The following is an 11,686-nucleotide window of genomic DNA, read 5'->3' as shown; positions in this document are numbered from 1 at the left end:
AAAGGTGGAAAGCTGAGGCATTTAATCGCATTGATCGTAGAATAGAGACATTTCACAGATTGCTTTCAACAACTTGTCCCATACATTTATCAAAATAGGTGCTACATCTCTGTTCTAAATCTCTTTAAGCAGAGCCCTACAACATCGGACATTCAGTACAACGTATTGAACTTGGCTTTGTTGGTGTGGCCGTACAATGGTGGTGTGATATTAGTTGTAAACGGTCAGGTTGCCCCTAGCATCCTGGTCCTTCTCAATGGCCTCGAACAGAGACTTGAAGTTTCCTGCCCCGAAGCCCTGTGATGGGACACACACACACACACACACACACACACACGTATTTATTAAAGCTCTGTTACATCATCAGTTCATTTTTTTATTTGACCTTTATTTAACTAGGCAAGTCAGTTAAGAACAAATTATTATTTACAATAACGGCCTAGGAACAGTGGGTTAACTGCCTTGTTCAGGTGCAGAACGACAGATTTGTACCTTGTCAGCTCAGGGGTTTGAACTTGCAACCTTCCGGTTACTAGTCGAACGCTCTAACCACTAGGCTACCTGCCGCCCCTACACTCTAACCACTAGGCTACCTGCCCCCCCTACACTCTAACCACTAGGCTACCCTGCCGCCCCTACACTCTAACCACTAGGCTACCTGCTGCCCCTACACTCTAACCACTAGGCTACCTGCCCCCCCTACACTCTAACCACTAGGCTACCCTGCCGCCCCTACACTCTAACCACTAGACTACCTACCCCCCCTACACTCTAACCACTAGACTACCCTGCCGCCCCTACACTTTAACCACTAGGCTACCTGCCCACCCTACACTCTAACCACTAGGCTACCCTGCCGTCCCTACACTCTAACCACTAGGCTACCCTGCCGCCCCTACACTCTAACCACTAGGCTACCTGCCCCCCCCTACACTCTAACCACTAGGCTACCTGCCCCCCCCCTACACTCTAACCACTAGGCTACCCTGCCGTCCCTACACTCTAACCACTAGGCTACCCTGCCGCCCCTACACTCTAACCACTAGGCTACCCTGCCCCCCCTACACTCTAACCACTAGGCCAACCTGCCACCCCTACACTCTAACCACTAGGCTACCCTGCCGCCCCTACACTCTAACCACTAGGCCAACCTGCCGCCCCTACACTCTAACCACTAGGCTACCCTGCCGCCCCTACACTCTAACCACTAGGCTACCTGCCATCCCTACACTCTAACCACTAGGCCAACCTGCCGCCCCTACACTCTAACCACTAGGCTACCCTGCCGCCCCTACACTCTAACCACTAGACTACCTACCTCCTCTACACTCTAACCACTAGACTATCCTGCTGCCCCTACACTCTAACCACTAGACTACCCTGCTGCCCCTACACTCTAACCACTAGACTACCTACCTCCTCTACACTCTAACCACTAGACTACCTGCCGCCCCTACACTCTAACCACTAGACTACCCTGCTGCCCCTACACTCTAACCACTAGACTACCTACCTCCTCTACACTCTAACCACTAGACTACCCTGCTGCCCCTACACTCTAACCACTAGACTACCCTGCTGCCCCTACACTCTAACCACTAGGCTACCCTGCCGCCCCTACACTCTAACCACTAGACTACCCTGCTGCCCCCCCCTACACTCTAACCACTAGACTACCCTGCTGCCCAAACACTCTAACCACTAGACTACCCTGCTGCCCCTACACTCTAACCACTAGACTACCTGCCCCCCCTACACTCTAACCACTAGACTACCTGCCCCCCCCTACACTCTAACCACTAGACTACCTGCCCCCCCCTACACTCTAACCACTAGACTACCCTGCTGCCCCTACACTCTAACCACTAGACTACCCTGCTGCCCCTACACTCTAACCACTAGGCTACCCTGCCGCCCCTACACTCTAACCACTAGACTACCCTGCTGCCCCCCCCTACACTCTAACCACTAGACTACCCTGCTGCCCCTACACTCTAACCACTAGACTACCCTGCTGCCCCTACACTCTAACCACTAGACTACCTGCCCCCCCCTACACTCTAACCACTAGACTACCTGCCCCCCCCCTACACTCTAACCACTAGACTACCTGCCCCCCCCTACACTCTAACCACTAGACTACCCTGCCGCCCCTACACTTTAACCACTAGACTACCTACCTCCCCTACACTCTAACCACTAGACTACCTACCCCCCCTACACTCTAACCACTAGACTACCTACCTCCCCTACACTCTAACCACTAGACTACCTACCTCCCCTACACTCTAACCACTAGACTACCTACCCCCCCTACACTCTAACCACTAGACTACCTGCCCCCCCCTACACTCTAACCACTAGACTACTTGCCCCCCCCTACACTCTAACCACTAGACTACCTACCTCCCCTACACTCTAACCACTAGACTACCTACCTCCCCTACACTCTAACCACTAGACTACCTACCCCCCCTACACTCTAACCACTAGACTACCTGCCCCCCCCTACACTCTAACCACTAGACTACCTGCCCCCCTCTACACTCTAACCACTAGACTACCCTGCTGCCCCTACACTCTAACCACTAGACTACCTGCCCCCCCTACACTCTAACCACTAGACTACCTGCCCCCCCCCTAAACTCTAACCACTAGACTACCCTGCCCCCCCTACACTCTAACCACTAGACTACCCTACCCCCCCTACACTCTAACCACTAGACTACCTGCCCCCCTCTACACTCTAACCACTAGACTACCTGCCCCCCCTACACTCTAACCACTAGACTACCCTGCCCCCCCTACACTCTAACCACTAGACTACCCTGCTGCCCCTACACTCTAACCACTAGACTACCCTGCCCCCCCCTACACTCTAACCACTAGACTACCTGCCCCCCCTACACTCTAACCACTAGACTACCCTGCCCCCCCTACACTCTAACCACTAGACTACCTGCCCCCCTCTACACTCTAACCACTAGACTACCTGCCCCCCCTACACTCTAACCACTAGACTACCCTGCCCCCCCTACACTCTAACCACTAGACTACCCTGCTGCCCCTACACTCTAACCACTAGACTACCCTGCCCCCCCTACACTCTAACCACTAGACTACCCTGCTGCCCCTACACTCTAACCACTAGACTACCCTGCTGCCCCTACACTCTAACCACTAGACTACCTGCCCCCCCTACACTCTAACCACTAGACTACCCTGCCCCCCCTACACTCTAACCACTAGACTACCCTGCCCCCCCTACACTCTAACCACTAGACTACCCTGCCCCCCCTACACTCTAACCACTAGACTACCTACCCCCCCTACACTCTAACCACTAGACTACCCTGCTGCCCCCCCATTCAGAGATCCGTGTCATTTGTAACGGCTGAAAGTATGAATTCACTGACAGCTTTTTGGTTATTGTCAAGGAGAAGGTCTGTGGTGTCTTTGGTGTTGACTTCCTGAGACCGTGGCTAAAGACTTAAACACTGCCCCAGAGTTGTATGTTCAAACGCCAGCTCGCCCCAGAACATTTCATTTATATGAGCTCCATATGAAAGCGTAATAAAAAAAGATCAAGATGGTAAAGACCGAGAAACATGTTGGCGGTTTCTCCCACGGTCCCTTTGGTGTGGTGTACCTACATGTTTTGAGTTTCAACCAATCCCCTGCACATGAGTTTCAGGCATAACCAATCACATCACTAGACTGTGAAACGCCCACGTGTGACTGATGGAGCCTGTTCTAACAGGTAGTGAGAGGGGACTTTCTTAAAATATATATATATTTTTTACTTTTATTTAAGAAGGCGTTAAGAACCAATTCCAATTCTTATTTTCAATGACGGTCTAGGAACAGTGGGTGTTCAGGGGCAGAACGACAGATTTGTACCATGTCAGCTCGGGGGTTTGAACTTGCAACCTTCCGGTTACTAGTCCAACGCTCTAACCACTAGGCTACCCTGCCGCCCCACTTGGTTAGAAACCCAAATGAACAGTCCACAACTCTACCTCAGTTCCAGGTCTCTCTGCTACAGTCGGTCTTTAATCTGCACCTGTGATAGATTTCCTTATCGTTTATGACTCTGTCTCGTGTTTGCCCTGGGTGGCAGCCGGTAAACAGGTGTTAACACGCGCGAGCGAACACACGTGTTGCTGGTTTTATGAACTTACAAGGGTATGTGGGGACTTTGTGTATGTGTGAGAGAGAAAGAGATAAATTGGGGCTACTGGACTATACTCCCCCTATAAAGGGCTGTGTGTGTGTGTGTGTGAGAGAGAGAGAGAGAGAGAGAGAGAGAGAGAGAGAGAGAGAGAGAGAGAGAGAAAGAAATGGGGGCTATTGGACTATACTCCCCTTATAAAGGGCTGTGAAAGAGAGAGAGAGAGAGAAATGGGGGCTATTGGACTATACTCCCCTTATAAAGGGCTGTGAAAGAGAGAGAGAGAGAGAAAATGGGGGCTATTGGACTATACTCCCCTTATAAAGGGCTGTGAAAGAGAGAGAGAGAGAGAAATGGGGGCTATTGGACTATACTCCCCTTATAAAGGGCTGTGAAAGAGAGAGAGAGAGAGAGAGAGAGAGAGAGAGAGAGAAATGGGGGCTATTGGACTATACTCCCCTTATAAAGGGCTGTGTGTGTGTGTGTGTGTGAGAGAGAGAGAGAGAGAGAGAGAAATGGGGGCTATTGGACTATACTCCCCTTATAAAGGGCTGTGAAAGAGAGAGAGAGAGAGAAATGGGGGCTATTGGACTATACTCCCCTTATAAAGGGCTGTGTGTGTGTGTGTGTGAGAGAGAGAGAGAAATGGGGGCTATTGGACTATACTCCCCTTATAAAGGGCTGTGAAAGAGAGAGAGAGAGAGAAATGGGGGCTATTGGACTATACTCCCCTTATAAAGGGCTGTGTGTGTGTGTGTGTGAGAGAGAGAGAGAGAGAGAGAGAGAGAGAGAGAGAGAGAGAGAGAGAGAGAGAGAGAGAGAGAGAGAAATGGGGGCTATTGGACTATACTCCCCTTATAAAGGGCTGTGAAAGAGAGAGAGAGAGAGAAATGGGGGCTATTGGACTATACTCCCCTTATAAAGGGCTGTGTGTGTGTGTGTGTGAGAGAGAGAGAGAGAGAGAGAGAAATGGGGGCTATTGGACTATACTCCCCTTATAAAGGGCTGTGTGTGTGTGTGAGAGAGAGAGAGAGAGAGAGAGAGAGAGAGAAATGGGGGCTATTGGACTATACTCCCCCTATAAAGGGCTGAGAGAGAGAGGGAAAGGGAGTGAGAAATGGGGGCTATTGGACTACACTCCCCCTATAAAGAGATAGCAATAGATACGTATACAAGTGAAACCGGGCCACTTTTATAGGTAGTTTTAATTTCACCAAAAAAATAATATTTTGACTATGAGAATCTGGCATTTGTGGTTTTCAAATGAAAGGTATTTGAGAATCCCTCGTAATCAGAGCGAAAGCTAATTGACTTCTTGTCTCCTAGTATCTGGTATACTTACAAAGTGGTTGTGACGCTGAATGACTGAGAATCTGGCATTTGTGGTTTTTAAATGAAAGGTATTTGAGAATCCCTCGTAATCAGAGGGAAAGCTAATTGACTTCTGGTCTCCTAGTATCTGGTATACTTACAAAGTGGTTGTGATGCTGAATGACTGAAAATCTGGCATTTGTGGTTTTTAAATGAAAGGTATTTGAGAATCCCTCATAATCAGAGGGAAAGCTAATTGACTTCTGGTCTCCTAGTATCTGGTATACTTACAAAGTGGTTGTGACGCTGAATGACTGAGAATCTGGCATTTGTGGTTTTTAAATGAAAGGTATTTGAGAATCCCTCGTAATCAGAGGGAAAGCTAATTGACTTCTGGTCTCCTAGTATCTGGTATCACTTACAAAGTGGTTGTGACGCTGAATGACTGAGAATCTGGCATTTGTGGTTTTTAAATTAAAGGTATTTGAGAATCCCTCGTAATCAGAGGGAAAGCTAATTGACTTCTGGTCTCCTAGTATCTGGTATTACTTACAAAGTGGTTGTTTCGCTGAATGACTGAGAATCTGGCATTTGTGGTTTTTCAATGAAAGGTATTTGAGAATCCCTCATAATCAAAGGGTTAGCTAATTGACTTCTGGTCTCTAGTATCTGGTATCACTTACAAAGTGGTTGTGACGCTGAATGACTTCCAAAAAAAGGGTTGGTCGGTCCTGCACGGGTTTGGTGAAGATTTGGAGCAGGTAGCCCTTGTCATCGAAGTCAACTAAGATTTTCAGTTCCTTGACTCAGCCAAGACAGACAGAGAGAGAATGAATAAGGACATTTGGACACTGAGCATCAGCTCTGATTTAGATTACACTCAGGCTCTCTCTCAAGTTGTCTGTCCTCGATTCCTTGTGCCTTGCTTCTTAAAACGGTCAGAGGGAAGGAACCTAGGACTTTTTCCTTCAATACGTTTTGAGAAAGGATCGAGAGGAGAGGATGTGAGGAATCAAAGAAAGATGACTTGAGAAAGAGCCCCAGTATGTGATTAAAGACATGACGCTCTATATACCTGTAGCCTCTTGAGGTCCTCCTTCACCTTGATCTTGGATGTCTTGAGGTTCTCCCTCAGGCTCTCATAGTAAGCATCAGGGGCTGCCAGGAAGTCCATCCCCCGGGCTCGGAGGTTCACGATCTGTTTTAAGACAGGGTAGATGATCTTTAGCCTGTCACTACTTGCTTAACTCAAGAGAAGAAGACGGGGTGAATGAAGCTGATGGTTATGCAGTATTTCCAATGGCTTGCTTTTGCCCTGAGACATAGCTGTATGCCATGGAGTAGGAGGAGTATACAGCTATGTCTTAGGGCAAGTCTTGCCTGTGCTTGCTTACTTAGAATGTCTTTTTTTTTCAATTTTCGCCTAAAATTACTGCCCTAACTCAGGCCCTGAAGCAAGGATATGCATATTCTTGGTACCATTTAAAGGAAACACTTTGAAGTTTGTGGAAATGTGAAAGGAATGTAGGAGAGTATAACACATTAGATCTGGTAAAAGATAATGCAAAGAAAAAAAACTATCGTTTTTTTGGAATTTTGTTTGTACCATCATCTTTGAAATGTATTATTCCAGCCCAGGAGCAATTTTGGCCACTAGAAGTGTATATGCATAGTTTCAGACTGATCCAATGAACCATTGCATTTCTGTTCAAAATGTTGTATCAAGACTGCCCAAATGTGCCTAATTTCCTTATTAATAACTGTTAATGTTCAAAACTGTTCATGTTCAAAACTGTGCACTCTCCTCAAACAATAGCATGGTATTCTTTCACTGTAATAGTCTAACTGCACTGTCCAATTTACAGTAGCTAACAAGAAATTAAGGTTTCTGTTCATATAAGATATGTCTATGTCCTGGGAAATGTTCTTGTTACTTACAACCTCATGCTAATCGCATTAGCCTACGTTAGCTGAACCGTCCCGCAGGGGACCTACCAATCCTGAAGAAGTTTTAAAGCTATGAATCTGCATGGATTGTAAATATTCAACTGATATGCAGTACCTTTCAGAAAGTATTCACACCCCTTGACTTTTTTCAGTATCGTGTTACAGCCTAAATTTAAAATGGATTACATTGAGAGTGTTGGGTACCTAATAATCCATAATGTCGTAGTGGAATTATGTTTTTCCAAAATGTTTACAAATTAATAAAACGTGTAAAGTTGAAAAGTTTTGAGTCAATAAGTATTCAACCCCTTTAAGGCAAACCTAAAGAAGTTCAGGAATAAAAAATGTGCTTTTACAAAATCACATAATAAATTCCATGGACTCACTCTGTGTGCAACAATAGTGTTTGACATTATTTTTTGAATGACTATCTCTGTACACCACACATACAATATATGTATTTCGAGCAGTGAATTTCAAACACAGATTCAACCACAGGGAGGATTTCTAATGCCTCGCAAAGAAGGGTACCTAATCGGTAAATAAACAAATAAGAATTGAATATCCCTTTGAGCATGGTGAAGTTATTAATTACACTTTGGATGGTGTATCAATACACACAGTCACTACAAATATACAGGTGTCCTTCCTAACTCAGTTTCCGGAGAGGAAGGAAACCACTCAGGAATGTCACCATGCGGCCAATGGTGACTTAAAAACAGTTACAGTTTAATGGCTGTGATAGAAAACTGAGGATGGATCAACAACATTGTAGTTACTCCACAATACTAACCTAATTGACAGAGTGAAAAAAAGGAAACCTATACAGAATAAAAAATATAGTGCCTTTAGTTTAGTGCCTTTGCAACAAGGCACTAAAGTAATACTGCAAAAAATGTGTGCAAAGCAATTCATGTTTTTTTTCCTGAATACAAAGTGTTATGTTTCGGGCAAATCCAATTCTCCATATTTTCAATTATAAGTGGTGGCTGCATCATGTTATGAGTATTATTGTAATCATTAAGGACTGGGGAGTTTCTCAGGATAAAAAAGAAACAGAATGGAGCTAAGCACAGGCTAAATCCTAGAGGAAAACCTGGTTCAGTCTGCTTTCCACCAGACTCTGGGAGATTATTTCACATTTCAGCAGGACAATGACCTAAAACACAAGGCCAAGTCTACACTGGAGTTACTTACCAAGAAGACAGTCAATGTTCCCGAGTTTTGACTTAAATCTACTTGAAAATGTAAAAATGGTTCTCTAGCAATGATCAGTAATCAATTTGACAGAGCTTGAAGAATTTAGACAATAATGGGCAAATGTTGCACAATCCAGGTGTGGAAAGCTCTTAATCATTGCCAAAGGTGCTTCTACAAAGTATTGACACTGTGGTGTGAATACTTATGTCAATTAGATATTTCTGTATTTCATTATCAACAAATTTGCAAACATTTCTAAAACAATGTTTTCACTTTGTCATTATGATATATTGTGTGAAGATTGGTGAGGTGAAAAATCGATTTTATTCATTTTGAATTCAGGCTGTAACAACAAAATGTGGAATAAGTCAAGGGGTATGAATACTTTCTGAAGGCACTGTAATGTTGTATTTATTTCTTAGTCAGAAAATATATGATTGACTTACAGCTTGAATGATGTCGGATGTGTTCAGGGCGATGTGCTGGACACCAGGCCCTCCATTGTAGTCACAATACTCCTGTTGAAATAAGGCCACAATCAAGTTAAAATCCTGACACAAACATAAACACAGGCGGCTAGATAAAATACCTCATGATAAGCTGTAGACCACACTATTTACCAAGAGAGTTTTCATCTATATTCTTCGTAGCTGTCTATTTACCATCACAAACCGATGATGGCATTAAGACCTCAATCAAAGAGCTGTACTGGGCCATAAGTAAACAAGAAAATGCTCATCTAGAGGCGGCGCTCCTAGTGGCCGGTAACTTGAATGCCGGAAAACTGAAATCCGTTTGACCTTATTTCTAGCAGCATGTCATCTGTGCAACTAGAGGCGAAAAAACTCTAGACCACCTTTACTCCACACACAGAGACGCATACAAAGCTCTCCCTCGCCCTCCATTTGGAAAATCCGACCATAACTCTATCCTCCTGATTCCTGCTTACAAGTAAAAACTAAAGCAGGAAGTACCAGTGACACGCTCTATACGGAAATGGTGAGATGAAGCGGATGTTAAGCTACAGGACTGTTTCGCGAGCACAGACTGGAATATGTTCCGGGATTCATCCGATGGCATTGAGGAGTATACCACATCAGTCACCGGCTTCATCAATAAGTGCATCGACGACGTCGTCGCCACAGTGACAATACGTACATATCCCAACCAGAAGCCATGGATTACAGGCAACATCCGCACTGAGCTAAAGGCTAGAGCTGCTGCTTTGAAGGAGTGGAACATTAATCCGGTATTTTATAAGAAATCCTGCAAAACACTCCGACGAACCGTCAATACAGGACCAAGATCAAATCCTACTACACCGGCTCTGACGCTCATCAGATGTGGAGGGGTTGCAAACTATTACGGGAAACCCAGTCCCAAACTGTCCAGTGACACGAGCGTACCAGATGAGCAAAATACCTTCTATGCTCGCTTCGATACTAGCAACACTGAACCATGCATGAGAGCATCAGCTGTTCCAGATGACTGTGTGATCATGCTCTCCGTAGCCAATGTCAGTAAGATGTTTAAGCAGGTTAACATTCACAATGCCCAGACGGATTACCAGGACCCGTACTCAGAGCATGCGCTGACCAGATGGCAAGTGTCTTTACTGACATTTTCAACCTCTCCCTGACCCAGTCTGTAATAGGTACGTTTCAAGCAGACCACCATAATCCCGTGCCCAAGAACGCCAAGGTAACCAGTAAAAATCACCTCGTCAAATCTGTAGCCATGAAATGTTAATAAAAGATGGTCATGGCTCACATCAACACCATCATCCCAGACACCCTAGACCCACTCAAATTCCCATACCGCCCCAACAGATCCACAGATATATATTATATTGCACTTCAGAATGCCCTCTCCCACCTGGACAAAAGGAACACCTATGTGAGAATACTGTTCATTAACTACAGATCAGCATTCAACACCATAGTGCCGTCCAAGCTCATCACTAAACTAAGGACCCTGGGGCAACAACAAATCCCTCTGCAACTGGATCCTAGACTTACTGATGGGCTTCCCCCAGGTGGTGAGGGTAGGCAACAACAAATCCCTCTGCAACTGGATCCTAGACTTACTGATGGGCTTCCCCCAGGTGGTGAGGGTGGGCAACAACACATCCCTCTGCAACTGGATCCTAGACTTACTGATGGGCTTCCCCCAGGTGGTGAGGGTAGGCAACAACACATCCCTCTGCAACTGGATCCTAGACTTACTGATGGGCTTCCCCCAGGTGGTGAGGGTAGGCAACAACACATCCCTCTGCAACTGGATCCTAGACTTACTGATGGGCTTCCCCCAGGTGGTGAGGGTAGGCAACAACAAATCTGCCACACTGACCCTCAACACGGGGGCCCATCGGATGCGTGATCAGCCCCACTCCTGTACTCCCCGTTCATCCGCGTGCCCACGCACAACTCCAACACCAACATTAAATTTGCCAACGACACAGCGGTGGTAGGCCTGATCACCGACGACGATGAGACGGCCTACAGGGAGGATGTCAGAGGCCTGGCAGTGTGGTGCCAGGATAACAACCTCTCCCTCAGTAAGACAAAGAAGCTGATCGTGGACAACGGGAAATGGAGGGCCGAGAACGCCCCCATCCACAACGACATGGCTGTTGTGGAACAGATCGAGAGCTTTAAGTTCCTCTGTGTCCACATCACTAAGGAATTAACATGGTCCACATACACCAGCACAGGACAGGGCAGAACCTCCTCCCTATTCAGACCCTTTGCTATAAGACTCAATATTGAGCTCAGGTGCATCCTGTTTCCATTGATCATCCTTGAGATGTTTCTACAACTTGATTGGAGTCCGATTATGGGAAATTCAATTGATTGGACAGGCACACACCTGTCTATATAAGGTCCCACAGTTGACAGTGCATGTCAGAGCAAAAACCAAGCCATGAGGTCGAAGGAATTGTCCGTAGAGCTCCGAGACAGAAATGTGTCAAGGCACAGATCTGGGGAAGGATACCAAAAACATTCTACAGCATTGAAGGTCCCCAAGAACACAGTGGTCTCCATCATTCTTAAATGG

At 46.1% G+C, this 11,686-nt stretch overlaps 1 protein-coding gene across 1 annotated transcript in view; it reads right to left on the bottom strand.

Annotated features, from left to right (window-relative positions):
* Window positions 1-11,686, bottom strand: part of hpda (4-hydroxyphenylpyruvate dioxygenase a) — a 23,010-nt gene continuing 11,324 nt past the window's right edge. The window contains exons 11-14 of the mRNA XM_036989593.1: window positions 9,076-9,147; window positions 6,558-6,680; window positions 6,166-6,282; window positions 1-297 (exon numbers count right to left, since the gene is read on the bottom strand). Of these exons, the coding sequence (XP_036845488.1) occupies window positions 211-297; window positions 6,166-6,282; window positions 6,558-6,680; window positions 9,076-9,147 (399 nt within the window). The 3' untranslated portion in view covers window positions 1-210. The remainder of the gene's footprint in view (window positions 298-6,165; window positions 6,283-6,557; window positions 6,681-9,075; window positions 9,148-11,686) is intronic.

The sequence above is a fragment of the Oncorhynchus mykiss genome, chromosome 10, assembly GCF_013265735.2.
Source record: "Oncorhynchus mykiss isolate Arlee chromosome 10, USDA_OmykA_1.1, whole genome shotgun sequence".
NCBI lineage: Eukaryota > Metazoa > Chordata > Actinopteri > Salmoniformes > Salmonidae > Oncorhynchus > Oncorhynchus mykiss.
The sequence above is the reverse complement of the archived record's forward strand: the minus strand, read 5'-3'. Positions and strand labels throughout refer to the sequence as shown.